This window comes from Protomyctophum bolini (genome assembly GCF_963924005.1).
Source record: "Protomyctophum bolini genome assembly, chromosome: 1".
Classification (NCBI taxonomy): domain Eukaryota; kingdom Metazoa; phylum Chordata; class Actinopteri; order Myctophiformes; family Myctophidae; genus Protomyctophum; species Protomyctophum bolini.
Genome location: NC_137862.1, coordinates 9,232,936 through 9,253,155, shown reverse-complemented (window position 1 = coordinate 9,253,155; position 20,220 = coordinate 9,232,936). Strand labels below are relative to the sequence as shown.

The following is a 20,220-nucleotide window of genomic DNA, read 5'->3' as shown; positions in this document are numbered from 1 at the left end:
AAGTGTGCCCGGATCTCCGCTTTTTTCTATAGATGTTTTATCCCGATTGATCCCAGGAGCACCTTTTTACTATTCTTTCGCCAACCCCGCCTCGGGTATGTTCAGTTTGGGCACTGACCCAGTGGGAATCGAACCCAGGACCTTCTTCTAGCTGTGAGGCGACAACACTGCCAACTGTGCCACCATGTCCCCCCTTTTTACTATTTTTATATTTCGTATACCTGCACGTATTCCTTTGAGCACCTAGTTGCTTCCTTGCCTTTAACTTCTTTCCATCACTGGCCGTTAGTGTGGATATACTCACATGTCTGACCGGCCTCTCTTCATGTAGAAACAATACTCACATGTCTGACCGGCCTCTCTTCATGTACAAAACAATACTCACATGTCTGACCGGCCTCTCTTCATGTAGAAACAATACTCACATGTCTGACCGGCCTCTCTTCATGTACAAACAATACTCACATGTCTGACCGGCCTCTCTTCATGTACAAACAATACTCACATGTCTGACCGGCCTCTCTTCATGTAGAAACATGGGGCTGGATGAAGGCAGCTCCAACCACGCACTGGTCACCAGCTCCAGGATCTTAAACTTGAGCTGCGAGAACAACCAACAACAAACACAATTATCAACTCTTTCCGTGCCGCGCGTGCGCACAGCATAGTTGCAATCAAAGCCTCAGAGCACCCGATTGGCTCATATCAATCTGTCTAATCATTAATCAAAGCCTCATTGGATCATATCAATCTGTCTAATCATTAATCAAAGCCTCATTGGATCATATCAATCTGTCTAATCATTAATCAAAGCCTCATTGGATCATATCAATCTGTCTAATCATTAATCAAAGCCTCATTGGATCGTATCAATCTGTCTAATCATTAATCAAAGCCTCATTGGATCGTATCAATCTGTCTAATCAAAGCCTCAGAGCAGCTGCTCTAAACAAACACACAGCTAAACGATGCTCTCGAGAATGTTTTTTGAAAACATTTGAAGTGAGAAATAGATGATGCAGAGCCAACAATGGATTCCATTTGATCAACACTGCGCTCTGCGGGGCCAACTGGAATACTTTAATTACCATAAGCTGACCATAAGGAAATGCTTAGTTTTGGGTCATTCATTTATGTATTAAGTAGGCGTGTAATAAGCAGGATAACGAATGGCTGTCTTACTGATACACAACTCATCTGAAGGATTAGGAAAACCGATGCTGTGTGTTTGTACACCTCATGGACATATAGTTTCAGTGTCCTTTTTCAAACCCTCAAACGTTGAGGCTCCATATCTCAGTGGTTAGATCACTGATCAGCAGTTTGTTCACAACACCCAGTCTTACTTAAATGTCCTTATATGGTTCACAGCTGTTCAACTGTAAATACTTTCTGTAGAATCTTCCCTCCAAGCATAGGTGGTATTTAATGTCAAGCCCTTTACGGCTACTTTTAATGGTCTTTGTCATCTTAAAAAAATCAGTTCACTAAACTATCTAGCTTACTTTAATTTGATTATCTATAGTCAACTTAATTACTAATAATTAAGTCCGTCCATCCATCTATCCATCTATCTGTACTCACTGCGTGCAGAGCGTCTATCCATCCATCCATCTATCTGTACTCACTGCGTGCAGAGCGTCCATCCATCTATCCATCTATCCATCTATCTGTACTCATTGCGTGCAGAGCGTCCATCCATCTATCCATCTATCCATCTATCTGTACTCACTGCGTGCAGAGCGTCTATCCATCTATCCATCCATCCATCTATCTGTACTCACTGCGTGCAGAGCGTCTATCCATCTATCCATCTATCTGTACTCACTGCGTGCAGAGCGTCTATCCATCCATCCATCTATCTGTACTCACTGCGTGCAGAGCGTCCATCCATCTATCCATCTATCTGTACTCACTGCGTGCAGAGCGTCTATCCATCTATCCATCTATCTGTACTCACTGCGTGCAGAGCGTCCATCCATCTATCCATCTATCCATCTATCTGTACTCACTGCGTGCAGAGCGTCTATCCATCTATCTGTACTCACTGCGTGCAGAGCGTCTATCCATCTATCCATCTATCTGTACTCACTGCGTGCAGAGCGTCCATCCATCTATCTGTACTCACTGCGTGCAGAGCGTCTATCCATCTATCCATCTATCTGTACTCACTGCGTGCAGAGCGTCCATCCATCTATCCATCTATCCATCTATCTGTACTCACTGCGTGCAGAGCGTCTATCCATCTATCCATCTATCCATCTATCTGTACTCACTGCGTGCAGAGCGTCTATCCATCCATCCATCCATCCATCTATCTGTACTCACTGCGTGCAGAGCGTCTATCCATCCATCCATCTATCCATCTATCTGTACTCACTGCGTGCAGAGCGTCTATCCATCTATCTGTACTCACTGCGTGCAGAGCGTCTATCCATCCATCCATCTATCCATCTATCTGTACTCACTGCGTGCAGAGCGTCCATCCATCTATCCATCTATCTGTACTCACTGCGTGCAGAGCGTCTATCCGCAGGGTGCCTGTGATCTTGACACCGACTGTTCTGTACGAGGCCAGGTTGATGTTGCACTGGATCGGCAGCGTCAGCGTGTTGGATCGGTTCTGATGCGGAGAGAGACCAGGTCACAAACATCAGGAGAGAGACCAGGTCACAGACATCAAGAGAGAGACCAGGAGAGAGACCAGGAGAAAGACCAGGTCACAAACATCAGGAGAGAGACCAGGAGAAAGACCAGGTCACAAACATAAGGAGAGAGACCAGGAGAGAGACCAGGAGAAAGACCAGGAGAAAGACCAGGTCACAAACATCAGGATTAAGTGTGTGTGTGTGCGCGCTCGTGCGTGCGTTGAATTGGTCTGTGAGGTTTACCAGTCGGGGGAAACGAGAGAGGTCTTCGGGCGATGCCCTGCTCTCCGCCACGTGTTGAGGTGGGATGCAGTGAGTGCCGTCTGTCTGGGAGGAGGAGGAGGAGAAGGAGGAGGAGGAGGAGGAGGAAGAGGAAGAGGAGGAGGTGGAGGAGGAGGAGGAGGAGGAAGAGGAGGAGGAGGAAGAGGAGGAGGAGGTGGAGGAGGAGGAGAAGGAGGAGGAAGAGGAAGAGAGGGAGGAGGAGGGGGAGGACACACATGGAAATACTTTACTGATCATGCTCTCACAGTGGTATTTGTTTTGTATATGTATGTATTTGTTTTATTTTTTATCCCCCGAGACCTTTTGGCTGTGATGCGACAGTGCTACCGACTGCACCACACCATTTATGTGGAATGCTAATTACATAAAAATATACCAGTGCAAGATTATATCAAACATTATATCTCATGCTCACCTGGTCAATATAGAAGTCTGATATCTGCAGTAGTCTGTTTCCATTTGTCGTCATTTCAGGGATTTCAATGTTTAGCTGCAGATCATTTACTGGGAAGAATCCAAGGTTCTGGATCTGAGGAATAAAAAGGGGGGAATTTAGTTTTTCCGTTTTGAAAGTGAGTGTCGTTGCACCCTAGGGTGCCGCGATGCAAGTCCAGCGCTGTCTCAGAATGCTTTGATAATGTTTGGAATTCATCAAATATCACTTCAGTTTAAGCTGCACTTAGACCCTCTATGCTGGACCACCAAACCTCCAAACCGCCAAAACTAGCCGATCTACAAGCTCTATTGGTTTCCTCTGCCATCGGTGTATGATTGTGTGTGTGAATGGGTGAGTGTAATGCACAATCTATGTTAAAGGTGTAGCCCCCATACCCCCTTTGGATAGAGGACTCTGGTACATTACATACAAAATCCGTTAGGAATGTGAATCACGTCTGTCCGTGTTTGCTGTGATCTGTACGTGTGCATGTAGGAATTAAAAGTAGCAGAAGGACATCGGAGTGCTGGCTTTTTCTTTCTAACGGCCGGGCTACACTGGAGACGTGACGGAACCGCACCGCGGGCGGAGAGGAGCGGTGGCTGCACCGACAATTCGTCTGTCTCACGGAGAGTTCGGTTTTAACAGTTTTTTGTACCTCTGAAGGCGAGGAAAAATAGAGCTCGGTGTAGCCGGAATCTCCCGGATTCCATTGATTATAGTGGCAGAGACGCGTACCGCTGCGGCCTCGCACAGACTCCGCTCTGCGATCAAGTCTGCACCAATTACCGTCCCCAGTGTAGCCAGGCCCTTACTTCGTAAGCCGTGCAAGCCGCTAAACTGCACAATTTACAGACTGAGGTATAATATACAGACTTAAAGTGATGCGGTAGATAGCTATAATATATAAATAATAGTTATAAACCGTAGGTCTCACCTGGAAAGAAAGGTTGAACGGTGGGCCAATGACGCCAGGTGTTTCCAGTGACAGCTCTGATTTAATGTCATAGCGAGTTGGAATGGAATCCCTTTAAAGACAAATAAACAACTCTGATTTAATGACATACCGAGTTGGACCGGAATGGAATCCCTTTAAAGAGAAACACGACAAAGATATTCGAAAGGCAACAGGTGGCTGTGGCTGTGAAAGGTGTATTGTGACAAATGTCATGTTTATATGAAAAACATATGTTGAACCCTAAACTTTTTATTTAGTTCTCCCAACATTCCCGTTACAGTAGTCATGCAGTATTCAGCATTTTTCAAATTACAAATTCCTTTATCACAGAGATAAAGGTTTTCAAAAACCACTGACCACACAAGCTAATATTCTTCTGACTACACATAAGGCATGTCCTAGTATATGAGCCAATAGGGGAAGGGCATCAACATCACGTGATTCTTTGTTTGACCCCGCAAAAACTCTGACGTGTGTCTCTTAAAGAATGTGATTATTATGGAATATTATTATCGAGGAAAGCTTAGAATATTTGGCAGTATCGGATTCATTCTTCATGCAATTACCTGCATTATAATACTATACTGTGATGAAAAACAAACCAAAAAACCAACACATTTTGTCGGACCGAAATAACCGCATACATGTGTCTCAAAGAATACTGCAAGAGTACAAAGTCTGAGAGGATTTGTGTTAAAAAGCCCAACCTTGTGAAGAGTATGTCAGCCTCGTACTTCAGAGAGTAATAAATGTCGTTGAAGTTGTCCTCTGAATGCATCTCCTCTCCGTCGCTGTTGACACAACGAGATGAAGTATTTCAACAATTCTAACCTTATCATATCAGGCTTGAACTGATGAACAACAAGCCAAATAAATGACAAGAGGACATAATTATACCACCACAAAAGAGTGTTCAGTCAGGACAACTCATGAATGGATGGAATATACTCTATATTTATTTCATATAAAATGAGCAACATATACGTATAGTATGGTTTGGCGATGAATCTTTAGGTACTCAGATCAAGCGCATCAGTCCCAACCAATCCACCCTCACATGACCTACTGACCTCTTGACCTCCAGGACGACCCTCAGGTGTTCTAGGAACACTGAACGGCTGAACTCAAACTCCAGGCGGAACGAGACCTGTTGGAAGAGGAGGAAGAGAAGGAAGAGGAGGAAGTGGAGGAAGAGAAGAAGGAAGTGAAGAGAAGAAGGAAGTGAAGTGAAGAGAAGGGTAGGAAGAGAAGGAATAGAAGGACAACAATGAACGTCATTCACTGATTCACTCATTCTGATTCAATTTACAATGTAGGCATTTAGCAGGCGCTCTTAATCCAGAGCGATTTACAGTAAGCAAGAACAATAATAATAATAATCTTTATTTATAGAGCACCTTTCAGACACAAGTGTAGTTCAAAGTGCTTTACATACAAGTAAAAATAAATTCACATAAATGCAAATAATAATAATAATTGAGGGTAAACAAAACAGGGATACAGTGTAGGGATGCTAGTACTATAATGTGGTCCCTTTTCCTGGTGTTAGTTACACTGCGTTTTGGATTAATATATCAAATACATAAAAATACTAGTCATCAAGGATCATAACAAGCAAGATAACCTACCATACCTAAAATCTGTCTAACAGTGTTGTCTACACATGCTATCTAAATTCCATAATGTTTAGCCTTTACATACGCCTGCACAATCCTCTATCATTTTAATGAAGTCCTGATGAGAGACATCTGGCCACAGAGGAATGTGAAAACATCCCTCTCTAGACTCACTTCTAACACAACACAGATTATGGCATCAATAACCACGTCCTTTTCCATGTTCTGTTTTTTACTCAACGTGTATCATATCAGACGAGGAAGGTTTTGTTGTCTTGGTTTTCTGTTATGAGAAAAGGAACAAGGGGGGGCATGCTTGAGGAGAGAGGGTTGGATTTCCTTTTCTCTCGTACGCACACGCGCACGCGCACGCGCACGCACACACACACACACACACACACACACACACACACACACACACACACACACACACACACACACACACACGTGTGTGGTGTGGGTTTGGAAGTGCTCAATGTCAAAGGGCTAGGGCAGATTCTTGTGCCGGCAGCTCATAGTTGAACATGGAAAATCTAGACTTCGCTTCCTCATCAGAGCCAATTTCCTCAACCAGCCACCCACGCACGCACGCACGCATGCACGCACGCACGCACACACACACACACACACACTACAATACCTAACGCACAAACAAACCAAAGAATTATGGTTTTCAGAAATGGTACCCCTCAGCAATACCGTTTCAGAACAACAACAACAGCTAACGTCAGTGTTCAATGGCTATACTTCCACACAGCTTTAAAATTCCCTTTGGAGCACGTCCAGAATGTTCCGTATGGATCATTTAAAGTCCAGAACCACATCCACTGCTTCAGCTGCTGCTGCTGCTGGGGAAATACAGACATCTCGTTTTGTTGTCAAGGAGATGATTGTTATTTGTGCTAATTGCATGGTTGGGTTATATGGCTATAGGCATATACATTGCAAATGGAGTCACTGCAATGTTCATGTACAGTACAATGTTATGCTCAATGATACCCCCTGATTTTCTGTTCCACTGATAAATATTGTATTGTGAAAATAGCTGATCTACAAACTAAAGAGCTTGTTGGTCGTCTATTTTCAATATGTTATAATTTGACAATTTGGCCAATGTTTGACCAGTCACCAGTTATATGCTATAGTTTGTTTATTACACTTTACATTACATTTCCTTCCTTCCTTCCTCCCTCCCTCCGTCCCTCCCCTTCCTTCCTTCCTTCCTTCCTTCCCTCCCTCCCTCCCTCCCTCCCTCCCTCCCTCCCTCCCTCCCTCCCTCCCTCCCTCCCTCCCTTTCCTTCCTTCCTTCCTTCCTTCCTTCCTTCCTTCCTTCCTTCCCTTTCCTTCCTTCCTTCCTTCCTTCCCTCCCTCCCTCCCTTCCTTCCTTTTTCCTGGTGTTCTAGTGGTTAGGATTCGGCGCTCTTACCGCCGCGGCCCGGGTTCGATTCCCGGTCAGGGAACTAAGATTTGGGGCAGCGGTGGCCGAACGGTTTGCGGAGCGGTCTTGATAACGGAAGGTCGCTAGCTCGTATCCCCGGACCGGCACGTTAAAATTACCACCGTTGAAGTGCCCTTGAGCAAGGCATTGAACCCCTACCATGAAATGTTCTATGAGCAGGGCCTGGCTGTAAACAAGTTCTTGAGCTTAGTCCAGTTACCCTGGGTAAACATGGTAACTTTGCTTTGCTTTGCCGGCCTTCCTGCCTGTCATCAGGGGACCACCGGCCAAAATCATGCGTGGACGGACGCCGGGGAGTCTGCGGACCCCCTGAGGCCCCCGACCCACAGGTTGAGAACCCCATGTTCTCTCATCATGTCACACTTGGTCATAAAAAGGAAGCGGTCTTAAGTTTTAAGAGCACTTTAAGGGACTTTTAAGGGCACTTACATACCGTAAGTGCTCGATGAAAAAGAAAAAGGGGGATTACAGGGAATGGAGTCCCAGCTGTGTGTCCTGGCCTGCTTATGGCCTGAATGGCATGCACTGTAATGCAACTAATGCTGAGTCATGCACTGTAATGCAACTAATGCTGAGTCATGCCTTCACGGATCAAAAGGCAATCAAGAGGTTTTATGATGGAGTCGCTTAGGGTTTAGGCTGTGAGAACAAAGAGGACGGGTCCATACAATCATTTGGGGAATGTTTTTCAATCCTGAATTCATGTGGCAATAATAGCTTAATAACATGTTAATGAGCAGTCTATTCTAAACAGTGATTCACACTAATTCACACTTTCTTTACCGACCATCCAAAACAGCAACGCATCTTCTACAAGACACTTTTGCTGTCGTTGAAAATACGTTAATCTGGTCGAGTGCAGACGCTATGATTGGTTGGTTAACCTCATAAAGAGCTATGATTGATGGGTTAACTGTTAACATAAAGGTCCATCATTGGTTGGTTAATTAACTCACCTGAGCCTCATAAAGGACTGTGACTGGTTGGTTCGTTAACTCACCTGTGCCGTGGCTCTCATAAAGCTCTGTGATTGGCTGGTTAATTAGCTCACCTGTGCCTTGGTTCTCATGAAGGGGGCGCTGACGTTGCACATCTTCTCGTTCCTCAGCCTGTCGTCAGAGCGACACTCTATTCTGATGTCTGACTTGTCCTGAAGGGGGGGCAATAACACACTGAGAACATATTGGACCCTCAGTCTGATCAAATAAAGTTGATTGAATACCACGCTGAGAACAATACCATACTATGGATTACTAATGGATTGAGAACAAAAACAGACTCACTGATTTCAGTCCATACCTTGACTATGAGGCTAGAGAAGCGGAGGTTGGGCGTGTAGGTGACGTTGAGGCGCGCTCCGTAGGCGTTCTCTCCTCTGTTCTCCAGTCGCACGTCCACCACCATCCTCCTCCTGTTCTCCTCCAGAACCCGCTGGGACCCGTCGGACCCCTCCGGACCCTGTTCGGACCCCTCGGCCCCTCCTTCGCTCAGACGCCGGCAGAATGCACCGCGGGAGCGCACGTCCTGTCCACAGAACTGACTGGGAGAGAAAGAGGGACAACAGTGAGTGTGTGACTGTTTGTGACTGTGCGTGCGTGCGTGGCTTTACAGTGATAGGTCAGTAATGCTGTGCGGTGATTGGTTACCTCCGTGTCAGCAGGTCAGTGTTGCTGTGCAGTGATAGGTCAGGAATGCAGCGGTCGTCCTCGTCACAGCCATTCCAGAAGGGCAGCTAAAGCAACACACACAACATGCTGGCGTGTCATTGGTCAAGAAATGCAACACACACAACATGCTGGCGTGTCATTGGTCAAGAAATGCAACACACACAACATGCTGGCATGTCATTGTCAGGGCGACTGTGGCTCGAGAGGTAGAGCAGGTCGTCCAATGATCCATGGGTCGGCGGTTCGAATCCCGGCTCCTCCTCCTGTCCACATGTCAAAGTGTCCTTGGGCAAGACACTGATGTGCTGGTTGGTGCCTTGCATGGCTTCCGCCGCAATCGGTGTATGAATGGGTGAATGTAATGCACCATCTATGTAAAGTGCCTTGGATAAAGGCGCTATATAAATGCACCATTTACCATTTATTGGTCAATAAATACAACACATGCACACAATATGCTGGCATTTCATTGATCAATAAAAACAGGCGTGCGTGACAGAGAGAAAAATAAAACCCTATGCTATTTTCTCAGACTCTCATTCCCAGACTCAGGCTCGAAAATCAAATTAGGAAGAAGCACAGACTTCAAGATCAAAATAAATTCGGAATTCATAGCAGCAAAATCATCAGTGAAATACCTGGGTTGTATTTTAGAGGGTAACTTAGACGGCCGAAATATGGCCAGCAAGGTGCTAAACAAGGTCTCCGGACTGACTAAGTTTCTAGCTCGAACAGCAAGATACATGGATAGGGAGACATAATTAGTGGTGGCCAACTCCCTTATCCTGTGCCACTTTGATTTTGCGTGTACATCGTGGTTCGAGGGCTTGATTAAGTCTTTTAAAACAAAGCTACAGTCAGCTCAAAATAGACTGATGAGGGTTATACTAGGGATGGAACCCAGAACCCATATAGGAAGGAACCAGTTCAGAGAGCTGAACTGGCTCCCAGTAGAATCAAAGGTTACAATGGCTAGACTTAACATGGTCCATAAAATTAAATACGGAGAGGTCCCAGAAGTTTTAAGAACATGTTTCAGGCAGGTAAACGAGGTACACAAACATTTCACCAGAGCCAGTATTGCAGATGTGGTGCTCCCTGCTTTTAAAAGTAAAGTGGACAAAGGCTCATTCATTTATATAGGAGCCACACAGTGGAATAGCCTGGAATCCAGTGTTAAACTGACCTCCAATTTGAGGACATTTAAACAGAAGACTAAAAAATGGCTACTGGAAAAGGTTCCCCTATAAAGGGTCATCTTAGAGGGATGGATAGGGATGTAATTGTTGTGTTGTGTATGTAATGTATATGTACTGTTATGTATTTGTGATGTATTTTAAAGTATTGTTCAGTGTGAGAGGACCCCAGTGGAAATAAGTCTTTGGACTTTACTGTGTAATCCTTGAATCGCTGATTATAATGTTGTATTATGATTGCTTTTCTAAATAAATCAAATCAAATCAAAGTGACAACTTCAATGAATTGAAGAGGAGGTATGTCAATCTTTGTCCTCATGACAGTGTGTGTGTGCGTGCATGCATGCATGTGTGTGTGCGTGCGTGTGTGCATGCATGCATACCTCAGTGCTGAAGGCGGTGGGCCAGCTGTCGTCCAGCATCGGTCCATTCTCAGCGTCCTGCACCCCCACTTGGACCGAAAACACGATGGGACGCACGTAGTCTGTGGTCTCCTGTAGGGGGCGGCGTTGTGCATGATTAATCATTATCATGATTAAATAACCTATTATTTAATAGATTAAATAACCTAAAATAAATGATTTCTTAGGGGTACCAAACACATTTTGGGTGGGGGGGGGGGGGGGTATATTTATAGAATACAATATCTGGGTGCACATCTGTGAGAATTCAATGGCTAAGTTATAGAACAACTAAATATGCAAGACAAGTACTTATTTTCATCATTTTGGAGCGTACTGTAGCCAATCAGCATGTGAGTCATGTCTATGTCAATCATGTAATGTTGCAAAACTGTTCATTTACAAAGCAAGAATGAAATGAAAAATATAAATGAGTATGAAGTTATAATTGACAAAACATATATATATTTATTAATTCTTTGCCCCATCATGAACTCACTATGACGTGGAAATAGACGTGTTCACAGATCTCCTCCCCAGGGCACAGAGTCTCTACTCACTATGACATGGAAGTAGACGTGTTCACAGATCTCCTCCCCAGGGTACAGAGTCTCTACTCACTATGACATGGAAGTAGACGTGTTCACAGATCTCCTCCCCAGGGTACAGAGTCTCTACTCACTATGACATGGAAGTAGACGTGCTCACAGATCTCCTCCCCGGGGTACAGAGTCTCTACTCACTATGACATGGAAGTAGACGGGTTCACAGATCTCCTCCCCAGGGTACAGAGTCTCTACTCACTATGACATGGAGGTAGACGTGTTCACAGATCTCCTCCCCAGGGTACAGAGTCTCTACTCACTATGACATGGAAGTAGACGTGCTCACAGATCTCCTCCCCGGGGTACAGAGTCTCTACTCACTATGACATGGAAGTAGACGTGTTCACAGATCTCCTCCCCAGGGTACAGAGTCTCTACTCACTATGACATGGAAGTAGACGTGCTCACAGATCTCCTCCCCGGGGTACAGAGTCTCTACTCACTATGACATGGAAGTAGACGGGTTCACAGATCTCCTCCCCGAGGTACAGAGTCTCTACTCACTATGACATGGAAGTAGACATGTTCACAGATCTCCTCCCCAGGGCACAGAGTCTCTACTCACTATGACATGGAAGTAGACGTGTTCACAGATCTCCTCCCCAGGGTACAGAGTCTCTACTCACTATGACATGGAAGTAGACGTGCTCACAGATCTCCTCCCCGGGGTACAGAGTCTCTACTCACTATGACATGGAAGTAGACGGGTTCACAGATCTCCTCCCCAGGGTACAGAGTCTCTACTCACTATGACATGGAAGTACACGTGTTCACAGATCTCCTCCCCAGGGTACAGAGTCTCTACTCACTATGACATGGGAGTAGACGTGTTCACAGATCTCCTCCCCAGGGTACAGAGTCTCTACTCACTATGACATGGAAGTAGACGTGTTCACAGATCTCCTCCCCAGGGTACAGAGTCTCTACTCACTATGACATGGAAGTAGACGTGCTCACAGATCTCCTCCCCGGGGTACAGAGTCTCTACTCACTATGACATGGAAGTAGACGGGTTCACAGATCTCCTCCCCGAGGTACAGAGTCTCTACTCACTATGACATGGAAGTAGACATGTTCACAGATCTCCTCCCCAGGGCACAGAGTCTCTACTCACTATGACATGGAAGTAGACGTGTTCACAGATCTCCTCCCCAGGGTACAGAGTCTCTACTCACTATGACATGGAAGTAGACGTGCTCACAGATCTCCTCCCCGGGGTACAGAGTCTCTACTCACTATGACATGGAAGTAGACGGGTTCACAGATCTCCTCCCCAGGGTACAGAGTCTCTACTCACTATGACATGGAAGTACACGTGTTCACAGATCTCCTCCCCAGGGTACAGAGTCTCTACTCACTATGACATGGGAGTAGACGTGTTCACAGATCTCCTCCCCAGGGTACAGAGTCTCTACTCACTATGACATGGAAGTACAGTAGACGTGTTCACAGATCTCCTCCCCAGGGTACAGAGTCTCTACTCACTATGACATGGGAGTAGGCGTGTTCACAGATCTCCTCCCCCAGGGTACAGAGTCTCTACTCACTATGACGTGGAAGTAGACATGTTCACAGATCTCCTCCCCAGGGTACAGAGTCTCTACTCACTATGACATGGAAGTAGACATGTTCACAGATCTCCTCCCCAGGGTACAGAGTCTCTACTCACTATGACATGGAAGTAGACGTGTTCACAGATCTCCTCCCCAGGGTACAGAGTCTCTACTCACTATGACATGGAAGTAGACGTGTTCACAGGTCTCCTCCCCAGGGTACAGAGTCTCTACTCACTATGACATGGAAGTAGACATGTTCACAGATCTCCTCCCCAGGGTACAGAGTCTCTACTCACTATGACGTGGAAGTAGACGTGTTCACAGATCTCCTCCCCAGGGTACAGAGTCTCTACTCACTATGACATGGAAGTAGACGTGTTCACAGATCTCCTCCCCAGGGTACAGAGTCTCTACTCACTATGACATGGAAGTAGATGTGTTCACAGATCTCCTCCCCAGGGTACAGAGTCCGGTTCTGAAGCAGGAGTTTCTCAGGGTTGTCCATGACGGCTCGAGGGTTGAAGCGACGCTCCCCCGTCGACATGTTGAATCTGATCGCTATAGTGGGACAGTAGAGGCATGACATCACTATAGTGGACAGTAGAGGCATGACATCATCGCTATAGTGGACAGTAGAGACATGACATCAATGACACCATGTAGGCATTTATCAGACACTCTTAATCCAGAGCAACACATGGTAATACACCAACAACCTATCATCAGTATCAAAGTCAAAGTCAATGTCTTGACTTGGAGGTTGGGAATCGAACCCCAACCTCCCAGTTTCAGGGCGGACAATGCCGGACATTCTAACCACAAGGCCACTGAGCTGGTATACGTATATAACAGTATCTGTACATTGAAACTATAAACAATAGAATGCTATAAAGCTAGATCCATAATGACCTGCCATCTGTCTACATCATTTGCAATTGTGGTCTCGTGGATAGTCCATATTTGCAATATTCTATGTCAATAATAATTATACATTTTGGTCACTGTGTCTATTCGACTGCTAAGGAGATTTTGTGTGGAGAAACATTGTCTAGTCAGAGCTCGGTCTGAGGGTCTTCCTTCACTATAGAGCTTCTCAGCCAAGTACCCTGTATACAGAATTCAATTGTTCTAACCCTTTGATTAATAATTAATTATTATTATTATTATTAACCCTTTGAAGCTCACTTCAGGTGTGAAACAGAACACACAGTGAGACAGCGATCTGTCAGAAATGTGTTGATCTGTATGTAAAGTCTGTTTACATACATACATACATACATACATACATATACTGTTTACATACAAACATACTGTTTACGTATACATACTGTTTATATACATACATACAGTCTGTTTGATGTGAAAGTATATTTTGTCTCGTTACTGCAATGTTAACCTAGTCTCTAGCAGGCTGGCCGCTGAGGTGGTCAGCGTTGCTGTGTGTTCCTGTGGGCCACCCATGGCCGCGGGAAGCTCTCTGTGTTTGTTTTCAATGAATACAACTCCGATGAGACCGTCAGCTCATCTCTCTGCCTGCGTTTCTTCATCTGATGCTTTGATGACACGGTTTTCACTACTCTACAAGTTTGCTTTAGAGAACATTATTCTCCTCTATGGTTTAGTTAGTTGTGTGAAAAGATATGACACAATCTAAATGACATTATGTTAGCCTGCAAGGTTCGTTGAGGATCACAATCTGTAAAGATCCTATTATTCAGTCAATGTGTTGTTCATTTGTAAACATTCTGTGCATGTGCAATGGATTCCAGACTTATTGACTATTGGCTGTGTGTGGTAACAGCCTGTTTGGCATTATACTGCATTTTATAATACTCTGGAAATATGACAAGAAATGTGTAACAAACAGGAATCTGCCAGCGATTACTGTGTCACTTCAAACGGCTCTAGCCGTGAAGTCAGCATTATTTAGTTATGTGATCTGTGTAGATCTGTGATTGAATTAAGTATCTGAAAGAATGAAGTTCCATATGTTGTGTAGACGGAGAAATGTGTTCCGTACAAAAACAGACCTTTTATCAGCCATATCAACCGACATCTCTCTGGTCCTACTGGATGTTCTAAATGAGAAACTCTGGTCCTACTGGATGTTCTAAATGAGAAACTCTGGTCCTACTGGATGTTCTAAATGAGAAACTCTGGTCCTACTGGATGTTCTAAATGAGAAACTCTGGTCCTACTGGATGTTCTAAATGAGAAACTCTGGTCCTACTGGATGTTCTAAATGAGAAACTCTGGTCCTACTGGATGTTCTAAATGAGAAACTCTGGTCCTCTGGATGTTCTAAATGAGAAACTCTGGTCCTACTGGATGTTCTAAATGAGAAACTCTGGTCCTACTGGATGTTCTAAATGAGAAACTCTGGTCCTCTGGATGTTCTAAATGAGAAACTCTGGTCCTACTGGATGTTCTAAATGAGAAACTCTGGTCCTCTGGATGTTCTAAATGTGTTTATTTAGAGAGAGTGTGTGATGAACTGCTCTCGATTGTCCTCGTTGCACCTCAAATAGCTAATGATGTGCCTGGGCCATGGCTCAGCGGTCCATAGCTAATGATGTCATCCCAAAGCCACTGAGACTGCAGACAGAAAGCAGAACTTCTGCAGAACAGCATGTAGGGTCATCTCAACTCACACACAGCACTAGTGCACATCTGCCGCACATTACAACAGCCAGACACGAATGACAGCGAGAGGAAAATCTAATGAATGTGTTCCACAGTTTACAACCAGATAAGCCCCCTTAGTACTGTCTGTCTGTCTGTCTCTGTCTCCAGGTGTCCTCTCACCGTGTCTGTCTGTCTGTTTGTGTCTGCTTGCATGTCTGTCTGTGGATTTGATAGAGACAGAGCAGGGTCAAAAGGTGAACACACCCCTGCACATCGTTTTTGTGTTCCTTGATAGTGTGACAGATAAATCCCTCTTTGATCTCTTAATCTCTTGATCTCTTGATCTCTTATCCCCAGACAGTGAAGTGAAACGTAAGCCTATTTATTGTCTAATGTTTTAAAACTATAACTGCCATTGTATGTGTATGTGTATGTGTGGGATGAGTTTGTTTGAAATTTGGTAGATTATCGTAACCATTTTCTTAGCAATAACCTTTTATACCGTTGGAAAGTCAGTTTATTTCCCTTTAAAGTGCTGACCCCATTTGTAAGGAGCTTGCATTTATGGGATGAAACATATTTTAGTCATCTGAAATGTTTTAGTTGACTAGACTAAGATTTTAGCCGACTGAATCTATAGTTGATTTAGCCAACTAAAATGTATTTTGGTTCGACCTATAGGAGCTTGTGTGAGGTTGGAGTAGCCTGGGGTCCACCTATGCTTTCTATGGCATTATGGCATAGGCAGCTCCCGGCAGGATCCGCCGGGAGAAACTAGATGCAGCTGCGCGACATGAGAATAATGAATTAGAGCGACAGAGAGAGAGGAGTGTGTGTACGTGTGTACGTGTGTGCGCGCGTGTGCGTAAATTTAACAAAGACGATCAGAAATCAGCAGAGAGTGATCGACGTTTGCGCTAGTCTATGCCGAATTGAAGTGGACTCGGTCCCAGACTTTTTTTTCCCTCCCTGGAAATAAAAACGCCTGGGTTTCACGAGGCTAGGTTGGAGTGACACATAATTATGTACACACAAAATGACTTTGATCTCTTCTCTATTGTACTATTGTACTGTACTGTCAGGAACTACACCTCACGAAATCCGAGTAAGGAAGCTGACCTTCACGAAAATATATTTAAAAAATATCTTCACATTTTATTTTTCAATTTCCATTTCTGCTAATCAGCAAGCTATATACTTAGATGATTTTAATGTATTATTAGGATAAATTTGTATCACTTACTCATGATTAGGCATGTAATGATATATCGTATATCGATATATATATATCGATATTAATCCCGACTATATGAATCGATTCATTGAAATAAAAAAATCGGGGGGCTAGTGTGTGATGTGAAATGTGAGCTTTAGTCATATTCCATCATATTCAAGTGCTTTTTGAGAGAAATTATAGTCACTTTCAGTAGTAGAGCACTGTAGAGGGGAGCTGTGTGTGTCTGTGACTGTAGAGGGGAGCTGTGTGTGTCTGTCACTGTAGAGGGGAGCTGTGTGTGTCTGTGACTGTAGAGGGGAGCTGTGTGTGTCTGTGCCCAGGTGATGATGGTCGTTGAAGGCAATTATGTTTCTGCACTGTCAAAAGTAATGCTTACACATGTATAATATAATTTATAATATAGTATAGTATGTATAGTTTACATAGACACTCCATTGTTATGTTCTTAGTTTATAAATGATTCATGATAACTACTTTTTATATATGTGATTTATGACATGCTTTTGTTATTGCTTAATCGCTCTGGATTAAGAGCGTCTGTTAAATGCCTAACTTGTAAATTGTAAGCCTTTGTGCGTGTGGCCCGGTGTCTTTGGTTAGCCAACCTATTTCCTGTGAGGATAGGATGGCGGTCTTGGTGGTGACATTACCTATTTCCTGCGTAGGAGGAATTGCGGTCTTGGCGGTGGCGTTGAGGCACACGATGGCTGACATACACGTGACGTCTTTCCCACCTCGTCGACAGTCCTTCACGAACATGTTGATCTTGTCCGGCTCGAAGCGGACGTTGGCGTGGATCCGCACGACACTGCGTGACCTGAGCATGAAAACACAGTTCAAAGAATAAACCTTTTCCAAGTAATAATATAAGTAATCGTTATTTTAGCTTTTTTTTGTCTCTTCTGGAGGTTATTTTCCAAAACAATAATTAAAAATAAATGAAAAAAGTAATTAAAAAAACACAGACCCCTCACCTATTAGATTCTAATAGGTGAGGGGCTGTGCTTTTTTAATTATTTTTATTTTTTTTCTTCTAATAATTAGAAGGACAATATCAGTCACCAGCAAAAAAGTATGGGTGTTTTCGATGAATCTATCATGGTCTGAATCGAGCAACTTAAAAACTGTCTGGGGTGTTCACATCTTCACAAAAGCCTGAGTTGACTATGAAATGAGCAAAATTTTAAAAATGTAAAGTATAATAACTGTTTAACGGTAAAACACCCACCAGAGGAGAACGGCTGCACCCAGCGAACCCACCGCCAGGTCCACCAACCCGTCGTCATCCATGTCCATGTTGCCATGGATGCTACGGCCAAAGTACTGCAGGCCTGGAGCCAGGTCCACTGCTGCTATCCTCTGAGGAGACATGAAGACATAGAGACATGAAGACGCATAGATACATGAAGACCAGGTCCACTGCTGCTATTCTCTGAGGAGACATGAAGACATAGAGACATGAAGACATAGAGACACATAGAGACATGAAGACCAGGTCCACTGCTGCTATTCTCTGAGGAGACATGAAGACATAGAGACATGAAGACATAGAGACACATAGAGACATGAAGACCAGGTCCACTGCTGCTATCCTCTGAGGAGACATAGAGACACATAGAGAGACATAGAGAGACATAGAGACATGAAGAAATAGACACATAGAGACACATAGAGACATGAAGACCAGGTCCACTGCTGCTATTCTCTTTCAGGCTTCCTTTGTATCCTACTCGTCTCTTTGAAAATGCTTCTGATTGTGTGGGGGGTGGCGGGGGGGACGATGAGGACGACGACACACCAAACGGCTGTGAAAAGTTGACTCGTCCGTTCACTGACTGATTTATAAATGGTTTCGAGTCAGTGTCACTTCCATGTTGCGTAGCACTGTCCAATCTTTGGTGTCTTTACCGTTCATGTATGCTCTGTCTGTGGGCAGCAGCAGCTGTAGGCTATTTTGTCACGATCGTGCTAATGAAACCAAACGCTACACAGTACAGGATTATTATTTCATGTCAAAACGAAAAGATGATGTTATCCAGGTAAAGTAGTGGCCTAATGCCTAATGTGTCACTCTGCATGTTTAACTAAGTTTATGTCCAAAGCAATTTATGAAAAAGACATAAGCCTAACCCTTTTAGTATTCGGTTGTGTAGTTTTACCCGTTTATATTTTTGTAGTATTCGGTTGTGTAGTTTTACCTGTTTATATTTGCGTAGTATTGTGTTATTTTACCTGTTTATATTTGCATTCGGTTGTGTAGTTTTACCTGTTTATATTTGCGTAGTATTGTGTAGTTTTACCTGTTTATATTTGCATTCGGTTGTGTAGTTTTACCTGTTTATATTTGCGTAGTATTGTGTAGTTTTACCTGTTTATATTTGCGTAGTATTCGGTTGTGCTGGCTGAAGAACACGTAGATGGCCCCTCTGTGTTCGTCCTCTAGGGGCGCTCCGACCAGCAGGTCGTTGAACCCGTCTCCGTTCAGGTCGGGAACCGGGGCGAGGGCCGAACCGAAGCGTGCGTTCTGCCCGCCGTTATGGATCTCTAGCGCCCCCTCCAGGATGAACCGGTTCTGAGGAGAGAGAGAGAAGGGCAAAGAGTTTGGTTTATTGTCAGTGGAGAGATGTTTTTGGTGAAGAGATTTGAAGAAAGGAGGGAATCAAGCGTAGAGCCCTGTGGGACACCGGATTGAAGTGGTCATGGTGTGAAGGTGAACTCTGCCCTTCCTTAAAGCTAAATTAGTTTTTTTTTGTTTTTGCCCCATTCGAGCAGTTTCTGTTTAGTTATTTTGAACATTATTTTGACTCTAGTTTGCAGTAGCCACTCTTTGTGTGGTTATGGTGAGGTCACATGGAAAGTATCCCGTGAAATGTGCACGAAAATTAACCATCTGGAAAAGAATGAGAGGGCAAAGGTATGACTCGTCCGGACGGTATTCTAATGAAAGAGAGAAGTGAGCCCCGTCATTATTAGCCATGCATATCAACCACTCTACTCTCCTCTCGCTGTCCCAATACTGCACAATTTATGACTCCGTCAGCAGACGAAACGTGAGCTCACTTGTTTTTTCAGTTGAATATAATATTCGGAAAGGGAGTTGATTTAAGGAAGTACTAGAGACTCTGCTTCTCAGCTACCGGACGGAGGTGGTGCCGCGGCACTGTATGTGTGACAAAGAGAGAGAGAGAGGGAGAGAGAGAGGGAGAGAGAGGGAGAGAGAGAGAGGGAGAGAGAGGGAGAGGGAGAGAGAGGGACAGAGAGAGAGAGAGACTGAGAGAGAGAGAGAGACAGAGAGAGAGCGCGCAGCCAGGACTTAATTTGAAACATATGGTTGGAGGAACATTGCTGACCATACATATATACCATAACTAGATGTATTTACAGGTATTTTACTAAGTCCAGAAAGAAATGACTGGTTATATCAGAGTGGTGATTGAGGCTCAAACCATTAGGAATAACTTTGAGGGACATAGACAATATGATATTAAATATTAAAAGCCGTTTTAAAATGCATGTTATTTGACCTTTAAAGCA

General features: G+C 44.2%; 1 protein-coding gene across 3 annotated transcripts in view; it reads right to left on the bottom strand.

The window, feature by feature from the left end:
- The window catches only part of itga11a (integrin, alpha 11a), an 80,524-nt gene that overhangs the window by 4,790 nt on the left and 55,514 nt on the right, over positions 1 to 20,220 (bottom strand). For all 3 annotated transcript variants that reach the window (XM_080773777.1, XM_080773778.1, XM_080773779.1), the window contains 15 exons: positions 19,055 to 19,258; positions 17,915 to 18,045; positions 17,337 to 17,503; positions 13,243 to 13,382; positions 10,646 to 10,756; positions 9,046 to 9,131; positions 8,699 to 8,939; positions 8,451 to 8,549; positions 5,395 to 5,471; positions 5,032 to 5,115; positions 4,304 to 4,394; positions 3,346 to 3,459; positions 2,892 to 2,975; positions 2,513 to 2,623; positions 506 to 601 (listed from right to left, as the gene is read on the bottom strand). In XM_080773777.1, coding sequence (XP_080629903.1) covers positions 506 to 601; positions 2,513 to 2,623; positions 2,892 to 2,975; positions 3,346 to 3,459; positions 4,304 to 4,394; positions 5,032 to 5,115; positions 5,395 to 5,471; positions 8,451 to 8,549; positions 8,699 to 8,939; positions 9,046 to 9,131; positions 10,646 to 10,756; positions 13,243 to 13,382; positions 17,337 to 17,503; positions 17,915 to 18,045; positions 19,055 to 19,258 — 1,836 coding nt within the window. The remainder of the gene's footprint in view (positions 1 to 505; positions 602 to 2,512; positions 2,624 to 2,891; positions 2,976 to 3,345; positions 3,460 to 4,303; positions 4,395 to 5,031; positions 5,116 to 5,394; positions 5,472 to 8,450; positions 8,550 to 8,698; positions 8,940 to 9,045; positions 9,132 to 10,645; positions 10,757 to 13,242; positions 13,383 to 17,336; positions 17,504 to 17,914; positions 18,046 to 19,054; positions 19,259 to 20,220) is intronic.